The following is a 19,797-nucleotide window of genomic DNA, read 5'->3' on the forward strand; positions in this document are numbered from 1 at the left end:
TAAGTATATAGTATATAGTGTAGCGGTAAAAATTTTTGTGAAATTTTCTTTGTGCGGAACACTTTTGTCCGAAGGATGTTTCTATGTATAAGATCGATTGGCAACTGAAAAGTAAAGATCACAACGAACCTAACTGATGCTCTTTATTTTTTTAAATAATCATCTACTTATTATGTTCATTCTCGTTGAAGCGCAGAGGCGAGAAAATGTCTTGACAATATACACATACATACATATATGTATGTATGTATGCGCACTATATCAGCATGAGTGTATACACTAAGTACACATGTGTGTAAGTGAGTGATTTTGTTGTTGTTGTTGTATGCGTCCATTTACGAGTACGCAACATTTTCGGGTAATATCGTGAAATCGCCTTTGAAAATTCGACGAAAATGAGTGCTTTCGTCATTTATAATCAAGTGATTGTCAACCCACCCAACACCAATACAGACAAAACTAATCAATTTATATATACATATATGTATATATGTACATGTGTGTGTTGTTATCGTTGGATTGGTGAAATGTGCAGCCTTGCGAAAGTTTCAAAATACACCGATTCCGCCGATTCCGCCGATTCCGCCGATTGGCTTTCATTAAGCAGATGATGATGATGATCTGATCGTTAGCAGTAATTGAAGTCCAATGCTTTGCGTGTTTGTGTTCCATTCTTTGTACTTTTTTGGATTTTTTTTTAATTTATTTTTGAAGTATTAATAAATTAGAACATTGGCGCGCGTAATGAGAGCCATCAGCCGTTCTTCAAGCGCAAAGAGTAGTGTCTACATGAATATATGCCTTTTGTTTGTCAGCCAATCGAGCGGGTGGCGCGTTTATTGTTCGCTCTCAATTAAGACAGGCGAATTATTGCTTTTTTTTTGTTTTTTCTTTCTTCTTGGAATATTGCCAGGCGCCTTTGGCAGGTTGCGCGAGTTGTTACGTTTTGTTTGTTGTTTTTTGAAAAACATGTCTGTAGAAAAACTCGTGTTTTCGCATTGAAGGATAAGCTGTGCATGTGCATTTGCTGGTTAGAGAAGCTTATTTGACGTATTTGAAATTTATTTGACGTGATAGGGAAGTATTCGAGACTTCAGCGTCAAAATATTATTAGTTTAAAAAAAAAATATTTTTTTGAAAAAAAACAAAAATTAAAATTATTTTAATGTATTTTCGAAACTGAATTACAAACAATTTATAATAATATAAAAAAAAATATTAAAAAAAAATAAAAGTAAAAATAAAAATTAAATAAATATATTTATTAACTAAATACATATATAATTAAAATATTAATTTCAACAATTAAATATTGATTTAAAAAAATAATAATTTATTTAAGTTTAAAAATTCCGAGTTATGTTATATTTTTTATCAATCTTGTGTTAGTTTTGAAATATTTTTGACTATTTCGAAAATTAAATTTTTTAAATTTTTTTAAAATAAATTTTCTGGAATATTAAAAAAATTTGTAAATATAATAAATAAGGAAAATCAAAAAAAAAATAGATAAATGAATTTACTAGATCTCTCTCTTAAGGGGTTATATACAGTTAGACGGCCGAAAAAAAGTGAATTTTCCAGAATTTTTTCTGAGAAAACTTTTTAATTTATTGATCCAAAAATTTATACACATATTATGGTATCTTTTAACTATATTTTAAGACTTAGTACTAGTAAAAATATTTATTTGAAAAAGAGCTAAAGCTGATCTCCAGGTGCTCCTCTCAAAAAAGACGTTTTGCGGTGACCACTATATCTCGGAACTGGATCATCCGAAATTAAAAAACGAAACTGAAAATCTTCGATTAATTACTAAAAAATATATTTAAGAAGGTCGTGTTAAAATTTGAGACTATCGGTTTAGCCGTTTTCGAGTAATGTTGGTCACCGAATTTGAAAACACCATTTTGAGAAAAATGCGTTTAAAGTTTGGACCTTGTACTTCCTAGCACTCTGAAACGCCTTTTCAAATTTTTCATTTGCTTGTAACTTTGAAAATATTCACCGGAACGATATGAAATTTTCTGTGTGTATTCTTAAATATATGTACATTAAGAAAATGAATTAAAAAAAATCGATTTTTTGAAAATTCTAACTGTATATAACCCCTTAATCTTTTTATATTTTTTCTCATTATTTATATAATTTTAATTTTTTTTTTCAAATCTATTATAGTTTAAGCATTCATTTTAAGTAAACCTTTATTTAAAAAATTTCAAATTCTAATTTTAGAATTTTTTTGTTTTCCAAACTCCTATAAAGCATACTATTTTAACTCATTGGGTATTAATTTCCAACTCATAAACTTAGGGAATACGTGAATGGACTCCATCTGGTATCGCTAAGGTCCATAACTGGTCTATGCGTGGCCTGCAGGCCTACTAGACTTACCTAACCTAACCTAACCAACACATAAACTAATGATAAAAAAAGCTCTCTTATCATTAAATTTCGATATAAAAATATTTTTAAATAATTATAATTTTGATATAAAATTTATTTAAATATCTAATTTTTGTACAAATTATTTTTTAAAAAATCATACTCATATCATCATAATTCAATACTAAAATATTAAAACAAAAATATATTTTTTTAAATAAAAACTTTTGAATTCTCCTCTAATTACTTAATTTTCAAAATTAAAAAAATTGTCATCACAACACAATTTATATAACCAAAAATTCATTGAGACGCAATTCAGCGGTTTATACGCTCTGAAATTACCCTCTAACAACCTAAGCAATCTAAGAATCAGCTCAAATTGTCTTACTACGCGTACGTGAATATTTAATAATTTTTTTTCGGTCATACCAGGCAGCTAAAAATATGAAGTTCACAAACGACTAAACAAGTTAGATAAATAAATCCCACATTTTGTCATAAATTACAGACAAACATGCCTAAATTTGAGCTTAATCAAATTGCGAATACAAATACTAGCGATCATAACAAATAATTATGCCAATTTGCACAATTATATGTTATCAACGTATGGTTCACGGAAAGTAAAAAAAAACCCAAAAACAAGTAAATAAAAATATATAAATATAAAAGGCAAACAAAAACACAAGCGACGCTGCACGTACTAAATATGAATGATCACGGAACTTGCGGAGAGAGAGCAAAATAAAATAAGATCACCAAAAAATGTTGAGCATATAAAGATTATAACAAAATATTATAGTAAAATAAAAAAATATTAAAAAATAATAATAAAAATAAAAAGAGAAATCAGCAATGTCTACGAAGTAAGCAGAAGCGTCTCGAAGCGCAACGCACAGCCAAAATAAAATTTATTATGTACAAAAATAAAAACAAAATTTTTTCGGGTGATTCCAATATAGACAGACAGAATTTTAAGGCAAGCGACTATTTATGTGCTCATATTCTTATCTGCTTGGCGAAAATTGGCATATATAATTTTAGCACCATCTTCGACGCCTGACATTGAAAAGAAAGCTTGCACCAGCTTTTGGCCTGCAATTTTCACTCTTTAACCGATGACGTTTTGACAGTGGAAAATTTCCGTAAATTTTTTTAAGTTCATTTGGCACAAATTGTTGTTGTTTTTTGTTTTTATCTTCTGATTCTTCTAATTAAATTCAATTGCATTTTGCAACGCCATTCTATTACAATTGCAGCGCGTTGCAGCAGCACAATTGACAACAACAAAGCCAAATCAAAGGTTGATCACTGATTTGGCGACAATTGATGAGTGTACGCTAGCTAATAAAGAGCGTGAGCGTGTGAGGCTGGCTGGCTTGAAGGCGAAGAGATCGCACTAAAGATTGCCTGTGCGATTTTGTTGTTGTTGTTATTATTATTATTGTTCTACATGTGGCGCTACTACTAGTATATTATGAAATCAATGAAAACACAAAGCCAAAGTGCTGAAACAATAATAATACAAAACAACAATAACAACAAAAGTGAGTAGGTAAAGAAATAAAGCGCGCAGCTAGCAAACAAAGTCAACGCGCATACACATATACATACATATATATGTACATATGTGTGTATATGTATCAAAAAAAGTGTAACAAGTAGCAAAAGAAAATATTGTTTGTGAAAAAAATCATATTTCCAGCCAAAACACAAGCACAGCTGCCGCCGTAGACAATAGTTAAAACAACAAACAACATGTCGTCGGTAGACATCGTCAAAAACAGCGCGTAATGTGTGACTGAACGCCCAGGCGTCTGCTGGCTATACACCAACTGTTCGTGGGTGGCTGCATGTAAGCGCTTGCAGACTGTATAAAACTAATATTTGCAAAAATTTATGTTACATACATATATTTATGTGTTTTTAATTTATTTTTATATATTTACTTCTTATTTTGCATTGATTTTTTAATAGCACCAATAAATATGTAAATTATCTTAATAATATTTTTTATTAAGTTTTAATTTTTCATATTATTATATTTATTTTATATAATTTATTTGACTTTAATTTAATTTAATTACATTTTATTTTATTTTATTTCTTTATTTTTTTATTTTTTTTTAATTTTATTTTAATTTATTTAATTTAATTTTATTTTTTTATTTTATTTTATTTTATTTTGTTTTAATTTATTTTATTTTATTTTATTTTATTTCATTTCATTTCATTTCATTTCATTTCATTTTATTTTATTTTATTGTATTTTATTTTATTTTATTGTATTTTATATTATTTTATTTCATTTTATTTTATTTTATTTTATTTTATTTAATTTTGTTTTAATTTATTTTATTTTATTTTATTGTATGTTATTTTATTTTTTTTATTTTATTTCATTTCATTTTATTTTATTTTATTATAATTTATTTAATTTTATTTTATTTTATTATTTTTATTGTATTTTATTTTATTTCATTTCATTTTATTTTATTTTATTTTATTTTATTGTATTTTATTTTATTTCATTTCATTTTATTTTATTTAATTTTATTTTAATTTATTTAATTTAATTTTTTTTTTATTGTATTTTATTTTATTTCATTTCATTTCATTTTATTTTATTTTATTTTTTTTATTTTATTTTATTTTATTTTTTTATTTTATTTTATTTTACTGAACATTGAACATTGAACTCCATTGAATTATTTGAGAGCATTCATACGACATGGTGCACCTATGAACATAGGTGCAGCTGCTTAATTAAATTGGAAATCGTTGAAAAAATTTATTTATTTAGATTATTTAGATAAAATTAACAAAAACAAAACTAAAATTATCAAAATTGCAACTAACGAGACACAGTGAGTTTTAAATAATTTTTTTCAAAAAAAAAAAAAAATTATGAACATTTTTTATTAAAATCGCCTCTAATCATAGACTAATGGCCAAAAGTTTTAATATTCTTGCATAAATTATTATTATTATATTTATCACCGCGTTTTCATAATACCCAAGCCTCGCTTATTTAATCAACTGTGCAAAGCAGCAACTCGGTTGCCAGCTAATTGACGTCATGAGTTTGAAAACTTAACAGTATTTAAAAACGACGACTCTTAAATAATTAAAAGCCTGAAATTCTAAATTAGCAACAAGTATGTTATGACATACTATGAAGCCGGTTTTCAAAATTTAAGCAAATAATTAAGCAATAAACGCGGCAGGAAACCCCCTAATTTTAGATTGTTAAAAGTTAGCGTCTAATGAACAACCAGTTGGCGTTTGCTATTAAATATTAATTTCACAAATGTTTAGCGTGTATAACAAGTATCTTCTGGTATATTTTTATTTTAGTTCCGAAAAAACTACGTCGTTGCACATTATGCGCGAACAAAAAATAATTCTTATAAAATATATGGCCAAAATAAAATTGAAAATAGCTAATTAAAGCGAAAAACGCACTTAGATGTGTGTACGCTAACAAAAATTCAAAAACAAGTCACTAACACCAAAGCATTTTGGCGCTTCATTTTCAGAATTGCAACGAATCGTGTGAATTTCAAGCGAAAATTACCGTGAAATAGAGACACGAGATGTGAAAAATATATTTTTTTTGCTTTTCTTTTTTTCTATAATTTTATTATATTATTTATGCATTCTTGCGCTGGCACAATGAAAATTTACATTTTGTTTTGCACTGCGTTCGCTCGCTAGTATGACCGCGGCCTTGTCGTTTTCATAATGTCGTAATAAATTAATCTCATATAAAAGCAAAAGCAACAGCAACAACAACAACATCAATTACATTGTAAATGAGTATTTAAATAGTTGCAGCTGCAACAGCTATCGATTGCACAAGCATGCCACAATGAAAAACAACAACACATAGCCACCTATATACATATATATGTACACAGCAATGAGCATGACTTGCCTAAAAATGCACGAAATTCCCAACACACCGGCCAACAGTGTGTCAGGAGTGTCGAAAAATCAGCGTTGCAAGCCAACTAAATTGCAGCGAAAACAAGAAGCAGTAAGAATATAAAAAAACAATGCAATAAACTGCAGTTAACCCACAGCGCATCATAAAAATAATAACAACAACAATAACAACAACAAAAAAATATTGCATTGCAATAAACAAACTACCTTGAGATTTATTTTTAATTCAACGCCTTTACTTATGCACGAGTGTAAGCGCAAATAATGCAAAAACAACAATCAGACAACACTCGCTTGGTGCGCTAGGTACCTGGCACTGCCGCAGCGTCGAAAATGACGAAAAGCGTGCACATGTAAAGTATAATGTTTATAAGACACAAAAACAAGCAGAAAATATTTTGTTATTTTTGCTAAAAAGGCGAAACAAAAGCAAAACCAAAGCAAAACACAATTTTCAATCACAAAACACGAGTACAAATTACAACAAACAAGCTGGCAAACAACGTTGAAATTTGTTTTAAAACTTTGAGCGATTAGTTGTTTTGTAGTGTTTGATTTTTCATTTAATGATTTTAGTGTAGCTTATGGCATTTTACACTTTTTTCGAAAAAAAAATTAAAAAAAAAAATATTTTATGAATTTCTAAAAAAAATTGAATTTTTAGTTTTTATTAAAAAAATTAAATTCAAATAAATAAAAAATATATAAATTTTTAATTTTAATAAAATTTTTTAAATAAAATTTTTAATAATTTTTTTTTTAATTTTTTACAATTTTTTTTTTTAAATAAAATTTTTAGTTTTTGCATCGATAACTCCTTTATAATTCCTTAAAAAAGTTTAAGAGAGGCTAATGGATTTTTTACTTCCTCTTATCGTAGCAACTCTGAATAAAAATTTATTTTAGTCAGTTTAGAAATAAAATTTTAGTGAAATTCTTGATATATTGTCTTATAAGTAAGTCCATCAATCGATTTAAAATCGAAAATAAAGTTCTCTGCCTTTGGTGCGAGTCGCGAAATCATACCAAAAATGTATTATATCAACTTTTCTTGGTCCAAATTGACTTTTACCTCAAATAAAAGATGTTATTAGTAATTTTTATCAGCTTTTCAGGTTATAAAGATTCTTAATGACCAAAATTTAAATCTAACAGCGCAACAAAAGCCACGAAAAGATATCTAATACTTTATTACTCTTAACAACTATTTCAGTCAATTAGAGAGTCAATTAGACAACTTTATCTGGTAGAGAGTCAGTCACCCTTAATTTTAAGATACTGTAGGCATGGTTTGAAGGCATGAAAGTCAATATAATTTGTAACATATATGTATACATTTAACAATAATATTCTGAATCAAGCAGCTTTATATCATAGATAGAATTTCCCATTGAAGTGAACAAATCTATTGTGGTCTTTTTTAATGAGCTTGGTTTTATATTTATTTAATGATGAAATAAACTTATGATGATTCATGACAGAGGTAAATATAAACTTAATAATTTCGCACATTTCTCCCAGCTTTATCATTCATGTCTCACTGCTTTTCAACTGCCTGGTTGTGGTCACCACTTACTTTCAGCTTTAACATATGCATTTCACAATAATAATAAATTGTATATATCTCTATATATGAAACTGTCCCTTGAAATGCATGCGAATTCCTTTAATTTCACTTTACTTATTTTCTACCTCTTTCTTCTTCTTTTTCTTTATGTAGCCGTCAAGTTGTCATAGCCAGTCAATAGCCACTCCTTCGATCTCGAAAGCATGCAAATAATAAGAAAAAAGTACGTAGCGCAAAAACACAAAAACAAAAAGTGTAAAGTGACGATGCTTGACCGTAAAAATCGACGCGAACTCTCCAAACCGCGTTGAATGCGAAAATTATTGCAGACAAAGGAAATGAAAATACTTTTGTAGTGGTAAGTAAACACACTGAATGTGCATGCATTATACATATGTAAATATACGTGGACAAAGTGTCTACAGTTTGTATTTATTTAGTAAATAAATAAATAATTTCCAATCAAGTATCTATTAACTCAAGGGCAATTTGTTAAGTACAAATGCAAAGTGGAGTATAAAAAGCGTCGAACTAAAGTATATTTATTTATAGCTTGTGATGTAAACCCGTCATTAATCTATATAATAAGCAAAGAGTGTGTGTATTGACGTTATAGGCTTAGCGATTGAAGAGCGCTCTAAAGTACTTTAAATACTTCTAATTAATTATATACAAATATATATTAATTATATACCAATATAGAGTAAAACTAATACGCGATTATAAGCTTTAAACTGCGATATTTCGATATTCTCTGATGATCATTTGTGTAAAGCGTGGCACTTTGCATTACCTTGACTCTTCTTAGTAGTTATTCTTTGGTATTTTCAAGTGTAAACCGATAAGCTTCAGTGTCTAACAAATATTTATTTATTTGCTTAAATGTTATTGTATATGTCAGTTACTTCGATCTATGTACTTCTATTCTATGTATGTATGCGAAGATACACTTGCGTGACAAACTTACAAATGAATGTAAATAAGTGGTTGATTAAACTGCGGTAGACTCGTTAAAACTGGTTAATAAGTTGAGCCACATTCTTGCTATACATTCGTTTAATTATTAATTATTGGATTTCTTATACTCATGTGGGCGTACGCTGAAGTGCGAATATGATTTCGTGTATAAGCGTAAGCTATGGTGAGCCAGTACTGTTGAATAGGAAAATAATGTTATTGTTGTTATAATAACACAAAATATTATAAAATACATTTTGGGGATCAGGGAGTGTTTGATTATTCTTCTTCTTAACTGGCGTAGAAACCGCTTACGCGGTTATAGCCGAGTCCACAACAGTGCGCCACGCATCTCTCTTTTTGGCGGTTTGGCGCCAATTGGTAATACCAAGTGAAGACAGGTCCTTCTCCACCTGGTCCTTCCACCGGAGTGGAGGTCTCCCTCTTCCTCGGCTTCCACCAGCGGGTACTGCATCGAAAACTTTCAGAGCTGGAGCACTTTCATCCATTCGAACAACATGACCCAGCCAGCGTAGCCGCTGTCTTTTTATTCGCTGGACTATGTCTATGTCGTAGAACAACACATACAGCTCATCATTCCATCTTCTGCGGTATTCGCCGTTGCCAATGTTTAAGGGACCGTAAATCTTCCGCAAAACCTTTCTCTCGAAAACTCCTAGTGCCGTCTCATCGGATGTTGACACCGTCCACGCTTCTGCACCATAAAGTAGGACGGGAATGATGAGGGACTTGTAGAGTTTAGTTTTTATTCGTCGAGAGAGGACTTTACTTTTCAATTGCCTACTCAGTCCATAGTAGCACCTGTTGGCAAGAGTGATTCTGCGTTGGGTTTCAAGGCTGACATTATTATCGGTGTTAATGTTGGTTCCTAGGTATACGAAATTATCTACAACTTCAAAGTTATGACTGTCAACAGTGACGTGGGAGCCAAGACGCGAATGCGCTGACTGTTTGTTGATTGCTAATGATTAACTACATAGCAACACTTCACTTTAGCAACTTTATCGCAATTTCGCTTCTAAAATATTTCAAATGTTGTTTTGTTGTTGTAGAATATCATTAAATTACAAAAACAACAATTTTTCATATATATAAACATATAAACAATTTTTTAAAACCATTAAAATAGTGGAAAAACTAAGCTAAAAGCATATAAACATGTTGCTAAACATCGAAATGCATATAAGATGCATCTTTCAATGAAATGTTCAGAAATTATTGCTTTTGTATAGCAAAAAACATAAAAGTTGCTAGCAGCAACAAATGTTTAGCAACATTGTTGATAGCCACATGTGTGTACATTAAAATGTTGCTGTACTGCACACTGCGCCACAGTGATTGCAGCAAATGTCTGCGCGGCATGCAATCTTTATGGTTTTCTGCTATTTCTCCACAATATGTTTTACTTTGTTTTCCTTTTTTTCTCAGTTTTTTTTTTGTATTTTTGTTTTGCTTGCACCAGCTCAGCTGTGGCTCAAATTGTCATCTGCCGCCTGTTGCTGCACGGTCTGTCGTGTCTGCTGACCGCAAAAGTTAAACAAAATTCGCACAAAGAAAAGTCAACCGCAAGCATATAAATAGCGACTACAGAAATAGCAATAACAACAACAACAAAAACAAGAAGTGGCAACAAAAAGTGCGATTTGACTTTGCGTGTGCGCACCAATACACACATTCACATACATACATACATATTGAGACCGGCTTAGAGTCGTGGCCATATGCAGTTGGTGGCACTCAGCATCCCATTGCCTGCGGCCGACAATCAAATATTGCAAGCGTAGCGACCACCAACACCGGCCACTCAGCAGTCGCTTTAAGCCACAAGCTTTGCTTGGCCGGCTGGTTGTTTGGCTGCCAGTCAGGTTGGTTGGTTGTTCGCTTTGGCAGAAACCCACTTTTGGTTACAGCACGAGATTTGCACACAATTTGCGCGTTTATTTTTAGCTGTTGAAGCAAGTCGTGCTTCTTGTTGTAAGCGTTGATTTTTTTTCTTTTTCTATTTTTTATTTTATTATGTCGTGGCCTCTGTTGCCGCATTGTCGCTGAGTGGCGTGGCGTGGCTCTTAGCTGCTTGGTTGCATGTTTGGTGCGGATTTGGTGTATAATTACAATTTGCTGCTGCAGCCGAAAATTTTGTTGCATGCTTGCTAAAAGTTTTCTGGTTTTTTTTTCTTTGGCTCCATTTTTTGTTTGCCATACACCAACTGAGCCCGAATTGCGAACGAAGTGCTAATGGTTTACATAAATTTGTCGAAGTCAAATAAATATTTAATATTTTATGCTTTCGAGATTTTCGTTGGATTTTTAAGACTATTTCAAATCAGGTATCGATGGCTAAGTGTGCTCATAATTTGCGTGCAATTTGTTGCAATTGAGTGTGAGACGTTTTGGTATTGGACATGCAACATTCAAGATTAAACTGGTTTCGAATGAAAAGGAACTGCTTCAAAGCTCCATTAATTCTAATATCACTTTTTTGAAATCTTAAAAATATAATTTAAAATGTAGAATAACTTTTGAACCTATATGAGGGGATACACTATGTATTTACTACTAGTATTTATGATTATCTTGCACATGTGGTCTAAGTTGAGAGCCAAAGTACTTCTCACATTCTTGAATTTGGATTCTAAACATGAACTAAATGCAAACTCATAGCGTAAAGACATTTCTTATAGCAATCACTCAACTATCCAAATGTATTCCTCAATTTATGTTAAATCTAAATTTCAGATTTTTATAATTCTATACTTCTTTTGAAGATGAAAAGATTTAATTTTGAATATAAATTGGACATTTTTCGTTATTTGTTGGACTCATTTAAGAAAGCTCCAAGTTGTAGGCAAAATTTTTTATATTCCTTTGTACAAAGACTAAATCATTGCCTACATTTTTGTGTGATTTAGAAACTACAAATAATTTCTTAACATTTATATACTATTTTGGAGCATTACTTAAGGAAGCATCTTAATAAAATTCTCTTAAAATTCTCTCGTAAAGAATTTAGTTTCAAACAATAAAGAAATAATTTTTATTATAATTTCATAGAATTATTTAATAATTCGCCTAGATGTAGACTACGTGTTTTGTTGTTTTTGAGTATCGAAACTAAAACTTTGCCTACATTTGTGCGCTATGTTGAATTGAAGCGAATTAGGGTTAGCTGTATTATCGAAATATAGACAAAATTTGGATTTATGCAGAAAGAAGGTATTCAGTATTGATTGAGGTTATACTAATTATTCATTAGTTAAAGCAATAAAGAGCAGACAAGCCTTTAGATTCCTAAGCATTCCACATAAGCAGCCACTGCTCCCCAAATATCTCAAAGCACATTTCCAAATCATAAAAAATGTGTCGTACTTGGGTTATTTTCCATTACAGGTTTTCCACTTTGCCATTTCAATTTCTATTTATCTATGCTGTTATAAAAATTATGACGACCGTTGTATGTATGTATGTACCACATGTGCACTACTAGAATTGAATGGGTATACATTTTTTTAAATTCTAATTGAAGTTGAGTCCAGCGAACAACGTCACTGGCTGGCTTGCTGACATCGGTTAAAATAAATAAACTAATAAAAATTTAAGCAAGAAAAACGATTTGGCTTAGACTGGACTGGTTTGGTTTATACCGCCAAGTACTTGACGCTACCGGCGGCAACGCAATGCGCAAACCAACACATACGCAAAATCAAGAAAAAGAAAAAGAAGTTCATATAGTAGAGAGTAGTTGAGAAAGAAGAAAAAGTGTCGTTTGCCAAACGAATGGGTGCGTCTCCGGCGAACAAAAAAAGCGAGGCATCTCTAATGGATGTGCAGGCAGTATTTCGCGCTTTGTGTTTGTATGAATGTGCGCAGGTTACATGCGCATGCGCGGTGTATACATTGTGTGATCACCACTTGCTGTGCTGAGCTGTGACTGCTTATCCATCGTTGTGTACTCACTGCAGCGAGCAGTTCTTGCGCTGACCACAATTCAGTTCAATTTATGAGCCAGGCTATACCATACTTTACGAGCAGAGTATATATTTGTAGATTTGTTTGTTTGTCTGTATGTATGTAAGTGTTTATTTTTACTGCGCGCAAATAAGTATTGCCGCCTGATCTACGTTTGCTATGGATTTGGCACTTGCGAAACTTAGTGCTTTTTTTGCGTCTTTTAAATTTTTTTTTTTGCTTGCTGCTTGCCTTTTGCCTTTCTTCAGCATTTCTCTGTGCGAGTATGTAAGCCGCAGGCGCTGCCATTTAAATTAATCTTGAGTCATTTATTTATGTATTTTCTGCCATTGGCGTTTATTTATTTGCATTAAGGTGCCGAGGCGAGTTTTGCAATTTATGTTTTTGTTGTTTTTTGTTTGCTTTTCTTTTCTTTTTTTGTTTAAGAAATTTTGCTTTTATTTCATTGTGTTCTGTGCAGATCTTGCTTGAAAGCGTCACGTGCTGACTGAGTGCGGTTTGAGTTAGGCTTGTTGTTGTTTTTGATGTTGCTTTTAGGTGCTCTTTACACTTAAGAAAGTAGAAATCTTGCTTATCGCCAGCGCTGAGGCGACAAGTTTGTGTGCGTTTCATAAAAAAAAGTATGCAATCACTTCATTGTGTGTATGTATGCATATTTAGAATATTGATTGCCGTCTCTACATGCGTTTGCTGTTCTTTTGATAGCCTAAAGCGCTTATTCGTGTGGCTTGCTGCTATTCTTGTCTTAAAATGTATTTTGTTTTTGTTTTAAACACATAAATCTTGTTATAAGAATATATTTATTTATGTAAGCTTTTTGATTTGTCATAATATATTTAAAGCTATGTGAGTACGGCAAGCTGTTTCAGTATTGAATTAACCCAGAATGCCAAATAAATCTTTTCAATAGCTATTGCTCTTTATTGATTACCGTAAAAAATTTGACTTGCGAAAGATAAGCGTTCGAATTGAGGTTAAGCTCAGGTTTTTTATTACATTTTTTTATATTTTTATAGTTCAATTCTGCCGCGTAAGGTTAATGACACTAATATGTAAAATTTTATGTTCTTAATGTGATAGCAGCACTCCCTAAAGGCTTTGAGTAGGGTAAGACAAAAATTTTAAATAAAAAAAATATTTTTTTATAAAAATTTTTTTATATATTTTAAAAAAAATATTTTTTTATAAAAAATTTTTTATATATTTTTTTATAAAAAATATTTTTTTTATTGATTACCAATTTATATCCTCGAAAAAGACTCCTTAAAATATTAAGCAAAAATTTTAAAAGTTTATATTAACATTTATGGAAAAAATTCTGAAAATTCTGAAAAAATTGGAAAATTTTAATTTCCAACTTAATAACGGGTGATTTTTTTGAGGTTAGGATTTTCATGCATTAGTATTTGACAGATCACGTGGGATTTCAGACATGGTGTCAAAGAGAAAGATGCTCAGTATGCTTTGACATTTCATCATGAATAGACTTACTAACGAGCAACGCTTGCAAATCATTGAATTTTATTACCAAAATCAGTGTTCGGTTCGAAATGTGTTTATCGACAAATTTTGTTCAGCGATGAGGCTCATTTCTGGTTGAATGGCTACGTAAATAAGCAAAATTGCCGCATTTGGGGTGAAGAGCAACCAGAAGCCGTTCAAGAACTGCCCATGCATCCCGAAAAATGCACTGTTTGGTGTGGTTTGTACGCTGGTGGAATCATTGGACCGTATTTTTTCAAAGATGCTGTTGGACGCAACGTTACGGTGAATGGCGATCGCTATCGTTCGATGCTAACAAACTTTTTGTTGCCAAAAATGGAAGAACTGAACTTGGTTGACATGTGGTTTCAACAAGATGGCGCTACATGCCACACAGCTCGCGATTCTATGGCCATTTTGAGGGAAAACTTCGGAGAACAATTCATCTCAAGAAATGGACCCGTAAGTTGGCCACCAAGATCATGCGATTTAACGCCTTTAGACTATTTTTTGTGGGGCTACGTCAAGTCTAAAGTCTACAGAAATAAGCCAGCAACTATTCCAGCTTTGGAAGACAACATTTCCGAAGAAATTCGGGCTATTCCGGCCGAAATGCTCGAAAAAGTTGCCCAAAATTGGACTTTCCGAATGGACCACCTAAGACGCAGCCGCGGTCAACATTTAAATGAAATTATCTTCAAAAAGTAAATGTCATGAACCAATCTAACGTTTCAAATAAAGAACCGATGAGATTTTGCAAATTTTATGCGTTTTTTTTTTTTAAAAAGTTATCAAGCTCTTAAAAAATCACCCTTTATTAAATATGGTTGAGAAAATTAAAAAAAATATATATTTCTATCTCACTCTACCATATTTTAACTATACTCCCCACTTCCCTTTACAATCGCCATATTTTTTGCGCAATTAAAGTTAGTGCTCATAAATTATTACAAGTGCTGTCATGTAAATCAGCGATATCAATTAAACATTACTTCCACAAGGTTTCCATATGTAATTGTATGGAATGAAACAGTAGCATAAGAAGCACATATGTGTATATGCAACAATAAACACTGCGACATAAGAATTGTAAACTGACTTCCTCATACGTTGTAATGAAAGTAAATATGACAAGTGACAGAAGTTGTTATGACTACAGAGTTATATGTATGTGTTTGTGCGCTGTAGGGAAAGGAATATGCGCTTTCATAGACACTGCAAATAATTTCAGTGCAATGAAACAGCAAATTAGAAAGAAGCAGTATTAGTCGAAATTGAACTAGTCCAAAAAGTACTGGTTAGTAACTAGTTATTGTTGACTGAAATTTAACGAGTCAAAAAATAATATTTTACAATTTTTAATTTTTGATTAAGATGATTGACTAGACTTGTACCCACTATTGAAGGATTATGTAATGCATTTCCACCAAATATTGCTGAAATTCCAACGCTACAAGCAGTCTGTATGCTATTCTATCAGCAATCATTGACTCGTCTCTTTGAAATTGTCGAAAAAGCGGTTATGCGCAATTGAGCTGTTCATTTTCCAGACAAATGTAGTGTAATTAAGACATTGCAATAACACAGCACGGTGCATAATTACAAAGTAATCTCGCTTTCCACTGTAAATATATGTTTTTACAAGCTTACATAGATATGCGCTCGCTACATAGTCAATTGCAGCTGTCAGTTTGTGGACTACCGCTGCTAGCTACTGATTGATAGTGTAGATTAAACTGTAGTAATTGCGGGATGTTACATAAATTACATAATAGATACAAAAGGAGCGCATATGAATATGTGTGAATAAATTGATTTTACAGCCGTTGGCTACGTGCTGTTAACCAACTTTGAACGCCTACACGCAATAGAAGCTGCGCTCGCTAAATATGTAGTCACTTAAATGGACAAGTGTCTTAAATTGTTAAAGCATACATATATAAGCAAACAATAGCATGTTGTTCTACACACGCAAAGTAAAATCAGTTAATCGCGTGTGCTGTGCATATTTGCGGCGTAATTTTGTTTCGAAAAAAAAAAAAAAATTTTTTTCAACTTGGCGATCGTGTCACAAATCGATCAAATATCATCATCGAACGCGAAAAAAAAATATTTTTTTTAATTATAAAAAATGCATTAAAATGTACGTGCACAGCTGTCATAATATTAACACAAGCTTAAACATAAGTATACTTCTATCTTTGACTGCTTGTTCGCTTGACGCTGTGCCACACACAAACTGCTGCCATGATTATTCACAAAAATTCAATTGGCTTCAATTGAAATGCGTTATACACAAATTAATCAGACATTGAAATAATTGAGGCAACAAAAAAAAAAACAAAATTATTTATAATAAAAAGTGGCAAGCAAAAATAGGAAGCTGCTTAAGAGTACAAAAGCGCCGCCGCAATGTCAAGTGAAAAGTCGAAAATTGCCGCATTAAAAATGTATAAAAATAACTGCCGAAATATTTTTACAAACTTGTTTATATGTATATACATACATGCCGTGAAATTGCTTCAAATACATGTTTTTATTATTATTATATTTTTTTTGACATGCCACGTGTTTTCAACACAAAGTGCTGTATGGCGTGCCGGACATAAACATTAAAATCCTATTTTCGTTGCGTTTTCATTGTATTTTGTATTTGTTTTTTTTTTTTTTGCTTTTCAATCAATAAATATTTTAATTGCTTTCTGTTAATGGCGCTTTTAGCTTTCTTTTGTAAAAATTTTGTTATTTTTTTTATTTTTTTAATTCATTAAAGTTGGGAAATAATTATACAACTGTGTTCAAATAATTATTTTTTTATTTTTAAAATTTTTTAAATATTTTATTTTTTATTTTTTAAAACTGAAAATAATTTCAAATATTTAAAAAAATATTTTTTTTATTCTTAAATATTTTTTTTTTATTTTTTTTTATATTAAAAAAATGTTTTTTTTCTTCAATTTTATTATTTTTTAAGTAAAATAATTTTTTTTTTACTTTTTTGAAGTTAAACATAATTTTAAAAAATTTAAAATATATTTTTTGCTAATAATTTAAATATTTTTTTATACCCTTTCGTTTTAAATAATAACTAAAAATATGTACATATATCGATTTATTTTAGACATTTCTGACTGCTTTAAAATGAGTTTATATCTTTAGATCGCCGCTTCTGCCTTTTATCACTCCATATAGGGTCTAGAGAACCGTTATAACAAGTTACAACAACAAAAATCTTTAGCTCAAAATTGTAGCAGAAAGAAAGAAAATGTTTCTAAAGTTAATTTGAAAATAATTCTCGGGAGAGTGGCGATGAGATTTAAAACTGCGACGATCGTGAAAAGAAAATTTTAGATCGAATGGCTTTCTCGGTTAAAATTTAGCACTATTTTTTATCATAAATATTTCTTCATAACTGTTAATATATACCACACGTGTATGTAAACAATAAATTGCCTTAATTATTGTGGGAATTTCGTACAAGTATAACTTGTGACTGCCATTTGTATACTTAAATGCTTTGATTTTGAGCAAAAAAAATTATAAAAATAAAAAAAAAACTATTCAAGATAACATACTTCATACGAATGTGTCAACAAATGACAAAACAACAAGGAAGTGCTTGCGCTCACTTGTTTTGTATTTGTAAAATAAAAAAAATTTAATTTGATTTATTTGGTTACTTTGTTGCGCCAGTCAGCAATAAACTATTAATATATGCGCAACTTGCTCACTCACTTAGCTACTATGCTTAGAAGTTGCTTTAACATATCAATTTATTTGAGAATGCTCACAGTTCAAATAAATACTCACACAAATCAACAAAAGTAAATATTATGCTTTTGATTGAGAAGTAATTGAAAAAGTAGCGACAAATGCACATAATTACACATTCCATTACCGGGCTATACGCGCGCTATAAATAGGCAACCATGTACGAGAACTGCACTCGACGTTGATTTTTTTTGTAGTATGTGAAATTTTTAGCAAATCACTAGTTGTTGTTGTTTTTTATTAATTTCATTTTTTTTTATTTCGGTATAAAATTAGCAATACAACATATGTACGCATTCTAAATTCTAGTAAGTAGCGCTATAAATACGTATTAAGTGTCTATACACACTCACCTTCACTGGTTCATCGTTTTCGAAACCTCCGTTGCTGAAACCTGTCATTTTGTCAGCTCAAATTGTTCACAAGCCTTAAATAACTTCTCCTTATTATATAGTCACTCTCTCTCTCTGTCTGCTCACTCTTTTCTGTTGCTGAGTTCTCTTTAATTATTTGTGTTATCAATTGCTAATATGATTGTTCGTTTTATTTATTTATAATATAAATTAAAGCTGCAAAGAGAAGATCAAAAGATAGTAATTAATATATTTATTTTATTTGTGGGAATATTCGTTTAATTTTTAATTATGTAAAAACTTAAAAATATAAATTGTCTAGTAAATTATGGGAATTGGATTATGCTAAATATTTAGTACTAATTTTAAAATAAATTGCTGTAATTTGTATGCACGACAATAAAATTATAATTATACTAAACTTAGGGATTTATAATTTATTTGTTATTTGAATTTGCTGATAATTATTTTTTTATGTAAATGTTCATGTTATATTACAGAGTCACATCACTTAGTAATAGAAAATCTTTAAAGCTTCCCCAAATTAGTTTTAGAGAACTTTTCTTTTTATTGAAACAACAAGAGCCTCATCTAGAGGCCTTAAAACCTCAAAAAGAGCATAGAACAAACTATTGTGCTTTGCGAAGTTATATTAGTTTTCAATCTGCTAAGATCTGGACAGTAGCGAATCGAACAAGCAACTGGTATAAATCGATTAGGCTGGTATAATAAAAAAGAAGAGCTTCTTGTATTTAATTGAACTTCAAAACTATTTTGTTGCTTTCACACCAAAATTATTCACGAGAAAACACAGTTCAAGCTAAGCGAGTTAGGAAGTGGTGAATCGAGCACATACTTAAACAAATCAAATAAGTCATATCTTGGCATATTTTTGGATAGAGAATGGGGTGTAACATACTTCAATGTATTTCAAATAATTTATAAAAAAAAGTATTTACATATTTCGTGCTTAACATTAACTTAACATTAACTTAATTAACACTAAATTTGAACATGTGACCTTCATATACTAAAATAGCTCTTTTATTAGGATGTCTTTATATAAAACTGCGCTGATATGCATATTTTACTGTTATACAATTCATAATTAATTTGAATATCGTAATTAATAGTACATGTACTGTTTTAGTTAACAGAATAATTTATTGATAGTCGAATAATTATCGCATAACTTATAAAAATCATTTGATTTTATTGTACTTATTTTTTAGACAATAGGTTGTAAATATTATTTATTATATTATAATTTCTTTTTTATCTACTTATTGCTGTTACATATACGCTAAAAGTCACTAAACATTAATAATTGTGCCTAGTACGGAA

The 19,797-nt window shown here is 30.5% G+C and overlaps 1 protein-coding gene across 3 annotated transcripts in view; it reads right to left on the bottom strand.

Annotated features, from left to right (window-relative positions):
- LOC105210641 (UNC93-like protein) overlaps positions 1-19,797 on the bottom strand; it is an 84,083-nt gene that overhangs the window by 9,819 nt on the left and 54,467 nt on the right. For all 3 annotated transcript variants that reach the window (XM_054231375.1, XM_054231374.1, XM_054231376.1), the window contains one exon: positions 18,454-18,669. In XM_054231375.1, coding sequence (XP_054087350.1) covers positions 18,454-18,501 — 48 coding nt within the window. In that variant the 5' untranslated portion in view covers positions 18,502-18,669. The remainder of the gene's footprint in view (positions 1-18,453; positions 18,670-19,797) is intronic.

This window comes from Zeugodacus cucurbitae, chromosome 5 (assembly GCF_028554725.1).
Source record: "Zeugodacus cucurbitae isolate PBARC_wt_2022May chromosome 5, idZeuCucr1.2, whole genome shotgun sequence".
Taxonomy (NCBI): Eukaryota; Metazoa; Arthropoda; class Insecta; order Diptera; family Tephritidae; genus Zeugodacus; species Zeugodacus cucurbitae.